This window comes from Nelumbo nucifera, chromosome 1, assembly GCF_055504915.1.
Source record: "Nelumbo nucifera cultivar China Antique chromosome 1, China Antique-T2T, whole genome shotgun sequence".
NCBI classification, from domain to species: domain Eukaryota; kingdom Viridiplantae; phylum Streptophyta; class Magnoliopsida; order Proteales; family Nelumbonaceae; genus Nelumbo; species Nelumbo nucifera.
In genome coordinates, this window is record NC_142649.1 from 170,230,509 (window position 1) to 170,249,799 (window position 19,291).

Consider the following 19,291-nt stretch of genomic DNA (forward strand, 5'->3'; position numbering starts at 1 on the left):
TCAGACAGCAAATCAAGGACATATTTCCTCTGAGAAATAAGAATCCCATCCTTGGATCTAGCAACTTCTATGCCAAGGAAGTATCTCAACTCTCCCAGATCCTTAATCTCAAATTCTGTACGGAGGAAAGACTTAAGGGCCAGAATGCCTGAGGCATCATCACCAGTCACTATAATGTCATCAACATACACAATGAGATACACTGCTAGAGATTCACTCTTCTTCACAAAAAGAGTATGATCTGATTGTGTCTGAACATAGCCGAATTTAACAAGTGCAGCTCTAAATCTCTCAAACCAAGCTCTAGGAGATTGTTTGAGGCCATAAAGTGATTTCTTCAATTTACATACCTTTTCTTGCATATCTTTCCCATACATTCCTGGAGGAAGACACATGTAGACCTCCTCATGTAAGTCACCATTCAGAAATGCATTCTTTACATCTAACTGATAGAGAGGCCAATCAAAGTGAGCTACCAGAGATAAAAGAACCCTCACAGATGTCATCTTGGCAACATGGGCAAAAGTCTCCAGGTAGTCAATCCCATGTCTGTGTGTAGCCTTTTGCAACAAGTCTGGCCTTGTACCTCTCAATAGTCCCATCAGCCCTGTATTTAATGGTAAAAACCCATTTACACCCAACTGGATCCTTCCCTTCAGGCAAATCCACCACCTCCCAAGTATCATTTTCGTGTAAAGCATCCATTTCAGTCTTTATGGCATCTCTCCATTTTGGAATCCCAAGAGCTTCTGATACAGGCCTAGGAATGGGGTTAGAAGCAACTGAAGAGAGGTAGGCAAAGTATGAAGGAGAAAGTAGGTCATAAGAAAGGTGTTTGGAAATGCAGTGTGCAGTGCACTTCCGCTTTCCTTTCCTAACAGCAATGGAGACATCAAGATCGGGGAAGGATGATTCCAAGGGGGCTGAAGCAGTACCTATTATCTCATCTGTGATTGGGAATGTATGAGCCTCATTTGTTGTAAGGGAAACTACTTGCTCATTCCTAGATCTCTACCTTTGATACACTTTGGGATTATGGGTAGGACAAGGAGGTAAAGAAATAGGGGCAATAGGACAAGAGGAATGAAGTGACTGATCCTTCTTTGATTCATTTGGTGAGGATACAGGCTTGTCAAGAGACTCAACTGAGACAGGAAGAGGAAGAGCAAAAACTTGTGACAGACTCTCCCCCGGTTGACAATGTCCTTCCTGAGAGGAACCATAAAAAGGAGAAAATCATCAAAGGTAATATCCATAGAGACATGTCAGGTGCCAGTCTTTGGATCAAAACAACAATAACCCTTTTGTGTGGGGGAGTAACCAAGGAAGATGCATTTGTGGTCTTTTGGTTCAAATTTATGTCTCTGCACACTTGGAATGTGAATATAACAGGTACAACCAAACACACGAAGAGGAATTGGGAAGAGATCCTTGTCTGGATGAAGAAGACTGAGGGGGGATTTAAATCCTAAAACCCTGGATGACATACGGTTTATGAGATAGATAGCAGTAAGTACAGCATCACCCCAAAATCTTGTGGGAACATGTGAGGCAAACAAAAGGCTCCTTGCAACTTCAACAATATGTCTATTTTTCCTCTTAGCAACTCCATTTTGTTCAGGGGTTCTAACACAGGAGCTTTGGTGAATAACCCCCATGTTAGAAAGATACAAGGATAAACTCTTCTCAAAATACTCTTTTGCATTGTCAGATCTGAAAACCTTAATTTTGGTATCAAATTGAGTTAAAACAAGCTCATGAAATTGCCTCACAAGTCTTGGGACTTCATCCCGGGATTTCAAGTATATCCAAGTGAATCTAGAAAAGTCGTCAATAAACAAGATAAAATATCTGTAACCCCCCATAGAGGATAAGTGGTAAGGCCCCCACACATCAGAGTGCACAATATGAAAAGGAAAAGAAGATCTTTTATTGCTCACAGGGTAATTGTTTCTACAATGCTTTGACAACTGACATGACTCACAATTGAGACTGGACACACTGACTCCCTTAAACAGTTTGGGAAGTAAATGACTTAAAGCAGAAAAAGGTAAATGACCCAACTGACAATGACTCAACATAATTTGACTGTCAGACTCTGAAGAAGTAGAACCAAAAGCAACATTCTTGGGATGATCAAAGCATTGGCCAGGGGTGTCGAGCAAGTATATTCCATTCGCTTCATGGCCACTCCCAATCACCTTCCGAGACTTCAGGTCCTGAAACACACAGTGAGAAGGGAAAAATGTTACACAACAATTTCAATGACTTGGTCAAGCTATTTACAGATAATAAGTTGGTATTTAATTTAAGTACATGAAGAGTGGAAGATAAGAGTAAGGAGTCTGTAGGCTTGACAGTTCTCTTGCCAGAAATAAGGGCAAGAGAACCATTAGCTAAGGTGATTTTGTCATGACCAGGAAGCAAATCATATGAAACAAACAAAGTTGAAAGGTTGGTCATGTGATCAGAAGCACCTGAGTCTATGATCCAAGGGGTCTTGGGTTTACCTGAGGTGGATGCATGGTTAGCAGAAGCCCTTATACCTGAGTGAGCAAATGCGGTGGTTGTTGGACTTCCAAAAGGGTTGGATGATGAAGTTACACCTTCAAGCTGGCTGATCATCTTTCCAAACTTCTCATATTCATCTTTCATGGCTGCCAACTGTGTACTGGCAGACTCAACCTCTGTATCTGTACTTGTGGCTGCATGTGCACTTCCTGTCTTTCTACTATCATTCTTCTTCTGGAATCGGATAGGGACAAGACTGGGATGCAATTTCCAGTACTTGTCCTTGGTGTGTTTCGACTTCTTGCAATATTCACACACCACCTCCTTCTTTCCTGTGCCACTGGGAGCTCCTGTAACCCCTTTGGGTTTAATTCCCATATTTGCAAAATGATCATTGATACTGACTCCTTGAACCTGCACTTGCCTCCTACTTTCTTCACTGCTGACCAAAGCATATGCTTGAGACAATGAAACATCTTCCTTGGACAAAATGTTTTGCTTTGTGATGTCATATTCAGAATTCAGCCCTGTAAAGAACTCAAAGACCCTATTCCTTTCAACCAAATTCCTATATGTTTCAGCATTGTTAGGGGTATCCCATGTCGGCCTCTATCAAATCAATCTCTTGCTATAAAGATTTCAGGGTTGAGAAGTATGTTGCAAGTGACTTCTCCCCCTGCCTTAGATTCTTCACATCACTTCTCAGTTTGTAGGCTCTGGCAACATTCAACTTCTGGGAGTAAGTTTCTGCAACACTATCCCAGATTTCTTTAGCCGAGTTCATCCACAGATAATGCTGACTAATCTGTGGCTGCATTGAGTTCACAAGCCACCCAATCACTGTGTAGTTTTCTTGCACCCATCTCTCATAAGATGAATCATCCTCTGGAGGAGCTTTCTTGCTCCCAGAAATAAAACTCCATTTTCCTCTGCTACAAATATAGATTTCCACTGATTGTAACCAAGCCAAGTAGTTGGTCCCATCAAGTTTAAATGTAGTTACAGCCAACATAGAATCGGCTGGGGTTCCCAAAGTCTGTCCATATTCAGCAGCATTCTTGTTTTCAAAGTTTGAGAAATCCATCATGTAGAGGCTTGCTCCAATTAGGATTTTAATAAGCTTTCCAAAGTACTGGGGTGTTGGAAAGTAGAAGATTGATTTTCCATAATTTTAGGTCCATCAGTTTAGGAAACTTAATTTCCTAGAATCATGGGATATCTTAGAATCATGGGATATTAATTGGAGAATCCCACTGATATAGAAATTAGTTTTTTAGGAAAAGTTAGTTTCCTATTTTATCACCCTGTAAATTAGCTCCGTAATTCTATATAAAATTGTGTATATGCTCCTTCCAAGACAATACAATCAATTCATTTTTCTCTCAAATTTTCACATGGTATCAGAGCCAGGTTACAACCTAATCCACACATAGTATCTCTTTGGTCATCTCTGCTGTTGGTTCAAGAACTCTCAAACAGTATTTGGGAGGTTCTTGAGTGTCCTTGATTCTTCTTCGAGATCGGCTACAGATCTGAACTCTACATTTTTACAGATCTGAACTCTACATTTTTGCTTCTTCTGGACTGTTGTGCCATCGGATTCATCCTTTTTTCTTGGATCTCTTTGTAGAGACATCAGATTAGTCTGAAATCTTAGATCTGGTGTTGCCCAGAGCAGATTTACTGAATCCCTTTGGTTTCATTTGGATCAGTTTTGATTTTGAGTGGTTTCGATCCACTCTTCAGTTTGGTGGAGCATTACAGTTACATTTTTTTTTACATTGGCTGAAAGATTCTTTAGGCCTTCATCGCCAATCCTTACTAAGTTTTTCAGACCTTTATTGTCTGTTTTTCTCTCTTTCTTCAAGCCCACCCAATATGTCAAAAGCCACCGTATCAAATACTACTGCACAATCAGAAGAAGTTTCCTCACATCAAGCATCTGGCGACCTACAAAACATTCAGGCAGCATATAGGTTGAACGGGAAAAATTATTTGAAGTGGTCTCAGTTTGTTCGAACATATTTAAAGGGAAAAGGAAAGCTTAGCCATCTCTTAGGGATGGGACCGAAGGAAGGAGATCCAAGATTTGATGCATGGGACGAAGCTGACTCCATGATCATGTCATGGTTATGGAATTCAATGAACCCTGAAATCAGCGACACGTGTATGTTTTTATCCACGGCTAAAGAGATCTCGGATGCCGTCCGACAAACATATCCCAAAGCACGTGATGCAGCACAAGCGTATGAAATCAAAGTCAAGAATGGAGCAACTAAACAAGGCAGCAAGACAGTTACCGAGTATGCAAATTTACTGCAGAACCTGTGGCAAGAATTCGATCATTATCGGTGCATTGAGACTAAATGTGTAGCGGATGCAGCAATCCTAAAGAGTTTTATCGAAAAAGATCACGTTTATGACTTTCTTGCAGGACTCAACGCAGAATTTGATCAAGTTAGGGTCCAGATTCTCGGCAAAGAAGAGGTACCATCTCTAAATGAGACTATTTCTCTGATTCGTGCTGAAGAAAGCCGTAGGGGGGTTATGCTTGAACCCCAAGTACTAGAAGGTTCAGCCATGACTACAAGGATGGAACAACCGAAAATACTAGAAGGAATGAAGACAGATTTGTCCTCTGCACGGGACAACAAGGAGTCTCTTTGGTGTACCTATTGCAAGAAACCAAGGCACACCAAAGAGAAGTGTTGGAAGCTGAATGGTAAACCATCGAATAGGGAATGGGGCTACCGAGGAGGACAACAGAAGAGTCAAAGTCAAGCTAACTTCACCACAAATCAGCCGAGCCAAGAAAAGCCTCCAAACAAGACCGAGTTCAACAAGGAGGAGATCGAAAAGTTAAGGGGGCTTCTGGGATCATTGGAGAAACCTAGTGGTACAGGCTCTCTTGCAATCTCAGGTAAGTTTTCTATTCCTCACGGACTAAATGTCTCAGATGAACCTATTAGGGATTTATGGGTTATTGACTCAGGAGCCACAGATCACATGACTCACTCCTCACTACATTTTAGCACTTACACCCCCTGCCCAAACAATCGAAAAATAGCCATTGCAGACGGTTCCCTTACTACCGTAGCTGGCCTTGGGGATATCCATATTAATCCATCACTTACACTAAAAAGTGCCCTTCATGTTCCAAAATTGTCCACTAACCTGATATCCATCCAAAAACTCACCCATGACATGAACTGTAATGTGCTTTTCTATCCTTCTTACTGTATAGTTCAGGACCAGGATTCGGGGAAGAGGATTGGACTTGCTAAGGAGAAAAATGGACTCTACTATCTTGAAAAATCATGCAAATCAAATATTGTCCAGGATAAGTTATCTCTGTCATTCCTTTCATCATCCAACAAAGACACCATTTGGCTTCATCACTTTAGACTAGGACATCCATCTTTTGGAATTCTGAAAACTATGTTTCCCTCCTTGTTTAAAGGATTGAGTGTTGAATATTTTCATTGTGATGTGTGTGAATTTGCAAAACACAAGCGTGTGCCCTTTCCAATCAGTAACAAGAGAAGTTCAGTCCCATTCTTTTTGATCCATAGTGATATATGGGGACCCTCCACAGTTCCAAATGTGTCTGGCTCACGATGGTTCGTCTCTTTTATTGATGATTGCACTAGGGTCTCTTGGATCTTTCTTCTTAAATCTAAATCAGATATAAGTAGTGTACTCCCAAATTTTCATAACATGATCCAAAATCAGTTTGGGGTTAGAATCAAAAGATTTAGATCGGATAATGCACGTGATTATTTCAACCAAACTTTATCCCCATATTTTCAAAAAGAAGGGATTATCCATGAATCCTCCTGCATTAATACTCCACAACAAAATGGAGTAGCAGAAAGGAAGAATAGTCTTCTACTAGCTGCAACCCGAGCCTTACTTTTCCACCAGCATGTTCCAAAAATCTATTGAGGGGAAGCTGTGCTTACAGCCGCATACATTATAAATCGATTACCTTCGAGGGTGTTGGGATTTAAAACACCAATGGAAACACTTTCTCAATTTTATCCCGATCTACGTACAACAAATAATCTCACCCCAAGAATCTTTGGATGCACTGCTTTTGTCCATGTTCATACCCATAATAGAGGGAAGTTAGATCCAAGAGTCGTCAAGTGTATTTTTGTGGGTTATTCGTCCACCCAAAAGGGTTATAAGTGTTACCACCCACCTACTAAAAAATTCTTTGTCTATATTGATGTCACTTTTGAAGAAAAAACACCATATTTCACTCAACCTTATCTTCAGGGGGAGTCTTTGTCATTCATTGAAGATAAGGACAGAGAATTGTTCCCGCTTGGTCTACCTATAGTTTCTCAACACCCTAACTCAGCATCTATACCAATTCAATCCGTATCTGCACCTATCGAACCACCTCAAACCAAACCAACTTCTTCACCCATTCATACCAGACCCATGACAGAGAATGATGAACTTTGTGACTCTATGAGATTGCAGGTATATTCAAGAAGAAGAAACCAGGATCCTAATCTTGTGCAGGTTCAAGATTCAACTCCTAATCCTGAGAATGAGGTAAATACAGTTCCAGAAATTTCTTCTGAATTAGCATCTGACCAAGATCTTCCTATTGCTCTTAGGAAAGGCACAAGAGAATGCACTAAACATCCCTTATATCCCTTAGCAAATTTTGTGTCCTTTAAAAAATTCTCACCATCACATAGGAGTTTCCTAGTTAGTCTAAACACCATTCATATTCCTAATACTTTATTTGAGGCATTATCTGATGAGAAATGGAAAGATGCTATGAGAGAAGAGATGCAGGCTCTAGATAAAAATCAAACATGGGAAATTGTTGACCTACCACTAGGAAAGAAACCCGTGGGCTGCAAGTGGGTTTTCACAGTAAAGTACAAGTCAGACGGCTCTCTAGAAAGATACAAGGCAAGACTCGTGGCAAAAGGATATACACAAACCTATGGTGTTGACTATCAGGAGACACTCGCTCCAGTGGCTAAGATGAATACGGTAAGAATTTTGTTGTCACTAGCAGCTAACTTCGACTGGTACTTGGAGCAATTTGATGTAAAGAATGCTTTTCTTCACGGTAATTTAGAGGAGGAGATATACATGGATATTCCTCCGGGCTTCAAAGGAAATCTAAAAGGAAATAAAGTTTGCAGGTTGAAGAAAGCACTATATGGTCTCAAGCAATCACCTAGGGCGTGGTTTGGAAGATTTACTAAAGTTATGCTTGCCATCGGATACAAACAAAGTCAGGGAGATCATACACTCTTTATAAAGCATTCGGATGCAGGGGGAGTCACGGCTCTTCTGGTATATGTCGATGACATAATTGTGACAGGAAATGATGAAAAGGAGAAGGAAGCCTTGAGAAGATGCCTAGTCAAAGAATTCGAAATAAAAGAACTTGGGAGATTGAAGTATTTTCTAGGGATTGAAGTAGCTCATTCCAGAGAAGGCATCTTTATCTTACAACAGAAATATGTAACAGATCTTTTAAGAGAGACAGGAAAGTTAGCATGCAAACCATCCTCCACACCGATTGAGCGAAATCACAAATTGGGAGAAGCAAATGAAGATCCAGCCGTGAATAGGGAAATGTACCAAAGATTAGTAGGAAAACTCATATATCTTGCCCATACAAGGCCAGACATAGCATATGCCGTGAGCGTGGCTAGCCAGTTTATGCACAACTCGAAAGAGGTTCACCTACAGGTGGTCTATAGGATACTACATTTCCTAAAGGCTAATCCTGGCAAAGGAATCTTGTTTAAAAGAAATACTGGATTAACCCTAGAGGCATACACCGACGCAGATTATGCAGGCTCTCCCATGGATAGGCAGTCCACTACAGGTTACTGTACGTTCCTTGGAGGAAATCTTGTGACATGGAGGAGTAAGAAGCAGAATGTGGTAGCTAGATCAAGTGCGGAGGCAGAATTCAGGGCAATGGCTCAGGGAGTATGTGAATTACTATGGCTTAAGATAATTTTGGAAGACCTAAAGATCAGATGGGAAGGTCCAATGAGATTATTCTGTGACAACAAGTCAGCTATTAACATTGCTCACAATCCCGTCCAACATGACAGGACAAAGCACATTGAGATAGATAGGCATTTCATAAAGGAAAAGCTGGATAGCGGATTAATTTGCACTCCATACGTCTTAACGAATGGTCAACTGGCAGATGTGCTGACAAAAGGGCTTTGCAGTGTGGCATTCCAAGGACTTATCTCCAAGCTGGGAATGAAAGATGCATATTCACCAGCTTGAGGGGGAGTGTTGGAAAGTAGAAGATTGACTCTCTGATTGATTCTCCATAATTTTAGGTCCATCAGTTTAGGAAACTTAATTTCCTAGAATCATGGGATATCCTAGAATCATGGGATATTAATTGGAGAATCCCACTGATATAGAAATTAGTTTTTTTGGGAAAAGTTAGTTTCCTATTTTATCACCCTGTAAATTAGCTCTGTAATTCTATATAAAGTTGTGTATATGCTCCTTCCAAGACAATACAATCAATTCATTTTTCTCTCAAATTTTCACATGGGGTCTTGATGAGCTTAGTTTGAGCTGAATAGGCAACAACAACCGGCTCACAGAATCAGTTCAATCTTGATAACTGTGACAGTCCAGCTCGGTGGTAGCTCTTTCTATACTGTTTCAGCCTTCAAAGGACAACTAGCAAACCCCCAATCACATAGTATTTTAGGTCCTCAACAACCGTTGTCCCAAAGAGAAGAAAAAAGGTCACAGTTCTTAAGAGACCTTTTGTCAAACACTCAGTGTGCAGTAATTAACAACCTACTGTTAACTGGAAGAAACCACTTCAAAGTGTTCTGTATAGGTCCAAGAGGAGGCTGGGATGAAGATGAGACTAGTACCACTTGGTTTAAATCAGTTCCAGCAGCTTGGCAGTCCAATAACAGCCGAACAGCTCTTCCAAAATAACCCAGAAATTTCTGAGTCGAATCAGTGCAGCAACAATGGGCCGAATGGAGAAGGGGTTTGAATGCTTTAACAGTCCTCCCAAACAACAAAAATAACCCAGCAAAGAACTGAGAAAAACTTACAGTAAGAGAAAATCTGATTTGAACTTCAAACCAGGCCAAACCCTTGCTCTCTGAGATAACTTTGAAATCCTTTTCTCTGATTTCAAATCAGGCTGAACACCTTGCTCTCTGATTCTTCCTGGTCACCGAACCCTTCTCCAAGTGTGTAGAGACTTGGGCACACTCCAATGACCTCCATGAACCAGACGAATGACTGTAAACTTTCAGCCCTAGAACCTCCTCATGCAGTTGGCTGAACTAGAACCACACGAGGGACACACCAAGCAATGGCCCGCTTTGATACCAAGTTGAAAAACAGTCCACTTGATGTATGGAACTGATTGAGATTAGATGCAAACCAGAAAATAAACAAACAAGAGAGGAAGAAGAGAGAGAGAGCTGGCGGCAATGAGGGTTAGAGAGTAAGAGGTTCGAACATAACCTCCCTTTAACACTCTAAACATTTTATTAAGAAGTTAATCTTTGAAATATTACAGAGAGGCCCTTGAGTGGGCAAGAAAATACAAAAAAAACATAACATTACAGAGTATGGGCCCAAAATAAGGCCCATTACAAAGGGAAACATAACATAACATGAAATGACAGTCTATGGGCCATTCGGCCCATCTCCTCTACAACATTAAACTGAAAATCGACATATTAAACTTGTTTGAAAACAAATTTGTTGGACATTCTTTAGTCTACTTTCTGGAATTTGATTTCTTTTTCTGAAAACAGGAAGTTTTTCTTTATTTGTTTTTTTATGGCATTATGACCATGGTTTTATTGAAGGATTATGTTTTATAGGCATTAAATGCTAAGAAAGTGAAATTTCCATGGAAAACATTTGCTGGTACTAGTTTCTCTTAAACTTGATAGGGCCCTAAATTCTATAGTTCGCTGCCTTTATTCTAATTTGTTGTTAATTTATTCAATGAGTGATGCAATGGGAGCATGTTGCAATTTCAGAGTTGATGGACATTTTTCCATGTAGAGATGGAGAAATTTCAGATATATTTTGCTAATTTGCTAATATATTTGTAAAATTAAAAAAACATGAAAGTTTTCTAAAAACATGGAATTAGTTAATTAACCTTCACGGAATTGTCTAAAAACATAGAATTGCGCATTAAGGCTTGAAAGCCATTGAAAATCATTGTATAAATCAAATAGGATAAATTTAAGAGGCTTAATAGATGTCTTTCTCTTTGTGTCCCTTTTAATTTTCAGCCATTTTCTCTTCATAATTTATGTCATTTACCATTTTGACTTTTTTCTTTTTTCTTTTTTTCTGTATGTTTTGGTAGATTAGATTGAGAATACTCTTTTTGCATTTTCTTTTTTCCTTTTGAATTATATTGACTTGGTAAGTGAATCATATAAAAATTAGTAAGCCCAATTATCCAATCACCAATTCCCCATTGGTTCTTTCAGGAAAGTATTTAGAAAATATGATGATTTTAATGAAACATTGATTTTTTAATAATATTCTAAAACTTTAAACCTCAAATATATAGTCTAACAATGAAATTTAAAACATTGCTGCCATATGGGAAAATATTGGAGATATTAAAAAAAGATTCCCAAAAAGTTTTGTATCACCACCTGGCAAAATGGGGATATTTCACCAAATATTGCTCATATTGCAAAACATGAATGGGAGATGATTTGAGGGGCTAAGTTCTTTGGTCTAGTTTTTTGTTCTAGGGTTGGTTTACTATCTTGTCATTTTGCTAGTGGTATGTATTGTGGGACAACTTAGCTACTTCGTGTTGCATTCTTACTTTTTTTTTGGTAATCATATCTTATTGTTCTAGTTACTGATTGTTTGGTGGGCCTGTTAAGATGGGGCAAACAAACCCTGGTTTTTTGGATGGTAGCTCTCCACTACCTGTTTGATTTCTGCCTGCAGTACATTTTTTCTCCTTCCTCTTCAGCCTTGTGTACTTGTTTTTTTCTCTGTCAGTGGTTGTTTGACAACAGAAGTGGATGAACTTAATGATTTATGGTATTGTTTTTTAGTGAATTAAGTTATTAAGGAGGTTGTGAACTCCTTAATGGTTGAAGCTGAAATTGGGTTGATTACCATATCTTAAATACTTTATTATTTTATTGACAAAAGACAAAGTGATAAGTCAATCAATTCAGCCACTTCATCTGTTATAAAAAGGCCCCTTAATAAATTTTTATCTTACCAGTATAAAACGTTTTTCTTAACTAGAATTCGTAAATTCACTTATTTTCGTGCTTGGGATGTTGCTGCTCTTGCATGATTTATGCTTATTAGCTTCATTAAGCATTCAAAAAGTGTTTTTTTTTACTATGCAAATGTATTTTTGACTTTTTCCTGTAACCATCTAGTGGCTCTCTTTTTAACTTTCAGTGTCTACTCTGGGACGGTAGCTGGTGCTCGAGAGGCATTTTTTTATGGTGTACCATCTTTGGCCATATCATATGACTGGTATGCAAAACATGTATATTTGGTAGAAATTACTATATCATCATCATCATCATCATCCAAGCCTTATCCCAACTATATGGAGATGGATACATGAATTCTGTTTCACCATTCCTTTCTGTTTAATGCCATATCCGTTGTTAAACTATGATCACTTAAATCATTTTTTACTACTTACCCATGTCCTTTTTGTTCTACCCCTAGCCCTTCTAACCCCTTCAACTTGCAACTGATCACTTCTTATGGGTGTTGTTAACGGTTTTCTATGCACATGTGACTAAACCATCTTAGTCTACTTTCTCTCATTTTATTTCCTATTGGCATTTGGAACTACTTCTAGGTTCCTTACAATGACTTCATTTCTGACCCTACCCTTTCTAGTTTTTCCACTTATTCATCTCAGCATACACATTTCTGCCACAATCATTATTTTGGACATGTTGTTTCTTGACTGCCCAACACTCAGCTCCATACGCTAGGCTTTACAACTGTTTATAGAATTTTACTTGTAGTCTAAGTGGTATTCACCTATCACATAACACCTAGACAATAGAAAATATTAAATGGCTTTAACACCTAAACAATAGAAAAAAAGCAAAATAATTTCTCTCTTTGTGTTCAAATTTGTGAGCATTTACTCATACTCAATGATACCCTATTGCATAAAAATATCCAGTTATTTTGGTTCAGTGTACTTATTATGGTCCCATTAACCATATTACTGCAATGCCAGCTTTGGATTTGAAAATCTTGAGGTCATAAAAAAGAATGTTGAAGGAGATTTAACAGTTAAGAACTGGCTCAAAAATGATGTTCAAATTCTATGGCAATGCAGAAATATTATGATGGAAATATGAGTGTTGAAATTGGATTTGGTTGTCATAATTGGGATTTTGGTTTTTGAAGGGGACTGAGGGATGATGAAACTGCTTGCCTATCAGAGCTTTTACTTCTTATTGAGAGAGTTTGCCTAGAACCTCCAAAATCGGATAGAAGAATTTGGTGCCCAAGTCCTAATGTTTTTTTTTTCTTGTGCCTCTTTCTTAAATGCACTTTGCTAATCTTCCTCCCCCCCGACCCTTTCCTTGTAAAGAAGTCTGGTGTCAGCTGATTCCCCCTAAAATTAAGGTTTTTTGTTGGGAAGTAGTGTATGGGAAAATTAACACTCTTTGTAAATCTGATGGTGAATCTTGTTACCATTTACTAGTTTCTTGCTCCTTAACTGCAGAGATTTGGAACTGGTTCTTTTCTTTGTTTGGGTGTAGGTGGAATGTGCCAATGGAGATTAAGATGCTGTTTGGTTCATCAACTTTTTCTTGGCCAAAGAGAAGGGGGAAGCTTAATGTGGAGATGTATTAGAGCAGTAGTAATTTGGACCTTGTGGGAAGAAAGAAATGCTAGGATCTTCCAAGAGGAGAGAAGTAAACAAGTTATAGATTGTGTAATGAATAAAGTTATACATTGACCACTAACTTGATCTGTTTAGACAGTACTCCTTTGATGGCATTTGGAGGAACTGGTACTCGGTGGCTTCAAGTTCAGTGCAGAAGGTTAAAACAAGGTTGGCTTGGATACCTCCATTTGAATATTTCTTGAAACTTAATTTTGATGGAAGTAGTCAAGGCAACTTAGGTCCTTTTGGATTTGGAGGGGTCATGAGAGATAAGGAAGGAAATCTAATAGCACTCCATTCAGCACCGTTGGGGAATGGAGACTTGTTGAAAGCTGAGCTGTATGCAGTATTACAAGGTGTCCAGATAGCAAAAGGGATGAATGTGGGGAACCTGGTGATAGAAGGGGACTCCAAGGTGGTGGTGGGCTGGATAAAGAATCCGGATTCAGTGATATGGTGCTACAGAGATGAAATGAAGAAGTTCAAATGGCTAACACAATGTATGAATCTGGTTGTACAATGGGTGGGGTGGGAAGCTAATTGTTTGGCTGATTCTTTAGCCAAGCAAGGGGTAATGAGGGATCAATTGTTTTGGGCATAGTTGTAAATCTCTTGTTGCTTTTTCTTTAAGTGTGAGGCTGCACCTCATGCCTCTCTATGGGATGCTTGTAACTGTTACTTATTATTTATGATATCAATGAAATTTTAACTTTATTCATCAAACAAAAATAAAATGGATATGCAGATCAGCAAATGGTTTGGCTGGTCTATGGAATAAAAAGGGGTCAGCAGAGGACATATCTTTTGGAGAACATTGGGAAACCTGTAATAGATAGGGAAGGCGGCAGTAGTGAGCATATGATGGGGAATGATTTCCTTCCTTGTAAATGTCATATTCTTTTATTTATTTTAATAAAGTTTCAGTTCCAATAAAAGTTCTGATTAGGATAGGTGCAGCTGTTTTTTATAGATAGATTTTAATAAAACAAAGGGAAGAAATAAGTGGAAGATCACTGATAAAATGTCAAATTTCTAGAGATGTCAGAAATCATAGAGCTGTATAATAAAATATTGGATTTTTTTTTGATAAATAAAATTTCGTTAAGAATTCATTATCAACAAAATAAAGACTGTTACAAGCATCCCAACGGGCAGCGCAGTGCACGTCACCCTTTAAAGGAAAAGGACAACACAAAAATCATAAATGGGCCCAAGACAACTGATCCTTAGTTACTCCTTGTTTGGCTAAGCAATCAACAAATGAATTAGCGTCCCTTCCCACCCATTGTATGATTAAATTCATATGTTGTGTTGCCCATTTGAATTTCTTCAAGTCATTTCTATAGCACCATATCACTAAATTGAAGGGAAGAGAAATCCATCAAATGGATGGCCGAACCATGCAGGGTGGTTGGGTGAAATTTCAAAAATTTTCTTTCTCCCTTCTGGGAATCGTATGCCCTGATTTATAAAAACTGCATTTTTCAAGGTTCGTTCTTGAAACAAACCGGACCAGATTTGTAACTAAAAGGAGGGGGGGATATACCTGATACGGAATCCACAAACATAGCTCCCAACGTAGGTGTTCATGCCCAAAGAGGTCACCAATCCTGCCTCCGTTGAAGATGACACAGCTTGAGATGAAGTAGGATCAGCAAGAACTGCCATCCTTTAGCAATGATCACGCAAGGGAGTGTGAGCACAACTTCAGATCTAATTTTTCTAGCAAAAATCAGAAATAAGATCAAATCTTGATCAATCCAAGACTGGAGATCGAACAGGGTAGGGCAGCAAGAACAGAGGAAAGAACTGGATTCAACAAAAGTGTAAAACTGTAGCGGTTCACCCTCTATTTATAGCCTCTCTGGATCAGCTTCCTAATCCTATTAGGAAAGGGTTATTTGATCTAAATCTTTATTTGGATATGAACTCTTAAGTGGATAAGACTTATCTTATCCTCTTGCTGATCCAGATACAGATGTAAACTCAAATTCACCCATATTTAATTAATCAAAATTAACCAAGTTCGAAATGGGCTTTAGGCCCATTAAGTTATCAGGCTCACTTCCCTTTTAATTTGTTGGCTAGCTGGGCTCTCTTTGTGTGGTGTGGGACCCTAACATTGATCTCCACGAAAGCCATATGGGTTCAGCCTTGCCTCTGTTACAAGGCCTGGCCGAATTCACTGCTGAAGACAGTGAACCCCTGAGCCCATCAGTATGGGCTCTTAGCAGGCCCAACATTTACACTAAATGGCCCTTGGGTCCAACCACCTTATGAAGGCCCAAGGACTATGCACTTAAGTGAGATTAGCTCATCGGGTATAAACCCTAAATGGTCTTACACTTAACCTCTTAGCCCTTAATGATCAAACACTGCCTGACAAGAGAGGACCTCTCCCTCGGCTACAAGGTACAGTGTCACGCTCTCTGCTCAGGATGGATCCCGGGAATTAAAACCTTTTGCAAACCTTTTTTTTTATAAAACATAATATATGTATATCTATATATAAATATATTTTGCAAAACAAATATCAAACACGTTTGAAATCAATTGTTGGCAGTTTAAGTTTCCATAAGAGAGATTGCTATCCCCGATCATTCACTTTGTCCGACAAAGGGGCTGATTGTATCATTATGATCTTCCACTCAAATGAATTCTCAGACTACCCCAGCATACCTAGGTTTTGACCCCTGTTAAGGATCTCACTGATTGGCATATCAAAGACAGCCTAATCCAACACCTAGTGCAGTACCATAATCAAGTCTAGGGGTTAGGTGTAACTTTCTAGTTTTGCCCATCTGTTTCCAAAGTCCAGGGCATAATTGGAAAATGGTTCGGTTCTGAGTTTCAAACAAACCCACACTACATGTGCTTCGGGTCTCACCTTGGCAGCTGAGACAAGCCACCCCAACCGACTTGGCAGCACATTAGTGTCAGTCTTGGCAGGATAAACCTCCCCAGGTCTATCCAACGGTTGTGAATATTCTAAACTAACATGAGTCTCATAAGTGTCTAGTTTAAGGGTATTACACAGAAACACACCAAATATAACATGACTCAACTTGGAAGGTGAGTTTTCCATTGGCCCCTTAATTACCTCGGTTTGCCATTGGGTGATAACCCTCAGAAAGGTTAGTTTTGGGTTCCGATTGTGGAGATGTTTGAAAAGAAATTAGCAACTTGGAAGAAAAATTATTTGTCTCTTGGATGGAGAATCACTCTAATCAGGTCTACTTTAGTTAACCTTCCTGTTTACTTTTTGTCAAACTTCAAGATTCCGACAAAGGGGGCTAGTAGATTAGAAAAACTAATGAGAGATTTTCTCTGGGAGCTGGGGGAGGAGAAGAAGGACCATAGGGTGGGGTGGGAGATGGTTTGTAGAAGTAAGAGGGAGGGAGGTTTGGGCATTGGGAACATAATGAATAGGAACTTGGCTCTTCTGGGGAAATTGCTTTGGAGGTTCTCAATGGAGAAGGACAAACTTTGGGTGAAGATAATGGGAAGTATTTATGGGGTTGCAGCAAATGGATGGGATTCTGGGATTCTAGCAAGGAGTACAAGAGCATCTCCTTGGAAAGCTATTCTACCTTTGTTTTGTCCATGGATCAGGTATGACTTGCACTCAGGCAATCTCATTAATTTTTGGGAACATGTTTGGATTGGGGACTCCACCCTAAAAGACCAATTCCCAAGCCTTTTTGCCTTTTCCACTTTTAAAAATGAACTGGTGTCTTCATTCATTGTTCTTTCTAATTCTATTTTTGGGGTTGGCTGGAACTTGGGCCTGCGAAGAGATATCAAGGACACGGAGCTTGATGGTATCGTATCACTGTTATCCATTCTTGAAGGGGTGCTCCTAGAGCCAACAAAGGCAGATAGTAGAATTTGGACTCTCACCCCCTCTGGTTCTTTCACTTGTGCCTCTTTCTTTAGTGCTCTCACACTTTCTTCTTCTTTTGGCTTGTCTTTCCTTGTTAAAGAGGTGTGGTGTCATCCCATACCTCCTAAGGTTGGGAGTTTCTATTGGGAAGCCTTTCTGGAAAGAGTTAACACAACAGATTTACTTCAAAGAAAAAGACCCAATAGTTGTTTTTGTCTTCACTGGTGTGTCCTCTGTAAAGCTGATGGTGAGTCTGGATATCACTTACTAATCTCCTGTCGGTTCACTAACATCATTTCGGAGTGGTGTACTTCTTTGTTTGGGTGCAGGTGTACCCCCCCTCCCCCCCTTCAAATGTGCAAAGCCTATTCACATTTATGCCGTTTCAGCCAACAAAAAGGGCCAAGCTTATGTGGAGGTGTATGAGGGCTGTAGTCTGTTGGATTATTTGGGAGGAGAGAAATTCATGAATATTTACAGATAAGGAGAGAAGTTTGGAAGCAATACTGGAGGTCATCCACATTAGGGTTATACACTAGCTGAAAACCTTGGCTTTGTTCGCAGAATTCTTAGTTGATGAGCTGCAAAGAAAGTGGAAGGAGATAGCAGAACTTGTTCCAATGAGGAAGGCCTCAAATGTTTGTTGGATCCCCCCACCCCATGACTTTGTTAAGCTGAACTTTGATGGCAGCAGCTTGGGCAATCCAGGGCCATCCGGAATAGGAGTAATAAGAAATGAACAAGGGAAACTGTTAGCTATGTATTCTGGACCAGTTGGGATGGGGGATTCTTTGAGAGCTGAGATTCTTGCAGCTCTTGAAGGGGTACAAAGAATCAGGGATATGCATATTAACAAGCTGATCATAGAAGGAGATTCTTAAGTGGTGGCAAACTGGGTGAAAGAGGATAGTCTTAGACTTTGAAATTACAGTAATGAAAAGAGGAAATTCAAGTGGCTGACTAAGGACATGGAAATCCAATACAAATGGGTAAAAAGAAGTGCAAACTCTTTGGCTGATGGTCTAGCTAGACAAGGGGTGAACAAACATTCTATTTTTTGGGCTGTCTTGTAATTTTTGTTCTTTTGATGTTTAATGGTTGTTCTTGGGAGCTAAGATTGTTTAGCCCCCTTGCCCATTAATTTTCTCATATTTTTAATATTAATTCAATCCACAGTTATTGATTAAAAAAATAAAATAAAATAACATGAATTAATTATGTACTATAATCTAGACGTCCTCTACCAATAATCTCTCGCAGTACATGGTACTTCCTCTTGATGTGCTTCGACTTCGAGTGGACTCGGGGCTCCTTAGACTGAGCAATGGCTCCAGACCTCCAGTGTTGTCACACAACAGTGGAATGGGTGATATGGTAGGATTCCAAATTTTAGGATGAACAATTTCATCCATTAGGCAGCCTCACTTACGGCAATGTGCTTGGCTTGGGTTGTGAACTATTTTTTTTACTACACAGGACCCCATCGTAAAGATGTAACCAGATGTAGACTTTCTATCATCTAGGTCTGACTAGAAGTCGGTATCAGTATACCCGACAGTATACCCGACGATCTATAGTGAACTACCATCAAATACCAAACAAAACTCTTGTCCTTTGAAGGTATTTAAGTATGTTTTTCATAGCTGTCCTGTCTTGGGTTTGATTGGTATCTACTTACCACACTCACTACCTGAGCAATGTCTGGCCGAGTGCACAGCATGGCATACATGATGCTCCCTACGGCTGAGGCATAGGGAACTTCTCTCATGCCCTCAATCTCCTTGGGAGTCTTGGGTGACATACCCTTGGAGAGAGCGACTCCGTGTCTGAAAGGGACAAATCCCTTTTTGGAGTTCTCCATGCTGTATCTTTTGACAATCTTGTCAATCTTAGCGGACTGGGATAATCCTATTATCCTTTTCGATCTATCTCTATAGAGTCGAAGTCCCAAGATGTAGGAGGCTTCTCCAAGATCT

General features: G+C 39.6%; 1 protein-coding gene across 4 annotated transcripts in view; it reads left to right on the forward strand.

Annotated features, from left to right (window-relative positions):
* Positions 1 to 19,291, forward strand: part of LOC104596523 (Survival protein SurE-like phosphatase/nucleotidase) — a 128,287-nt gene that overhangs the window by 46,786 nt on the left and 62,210 nt on the right. For 2 of the 4 annotated variants that reach the window (XM_010257718.3, XM_010257719.3), the window contains exon 5: positions 11,965 to 12,042. The exons of the other annotated variants lie outside the window; for them this stretch is intronic. In XM_010257718.3, the coding sequence (XP_010256020.1) occupies positions 11,965 to 12,042 (78 nt within the window). The remainder of the gene's footprint in view (positions 1 to 11,964; positions 12,043 to 19,291) is intronic. 4 annotated transcript variants of the gene reach the window in all.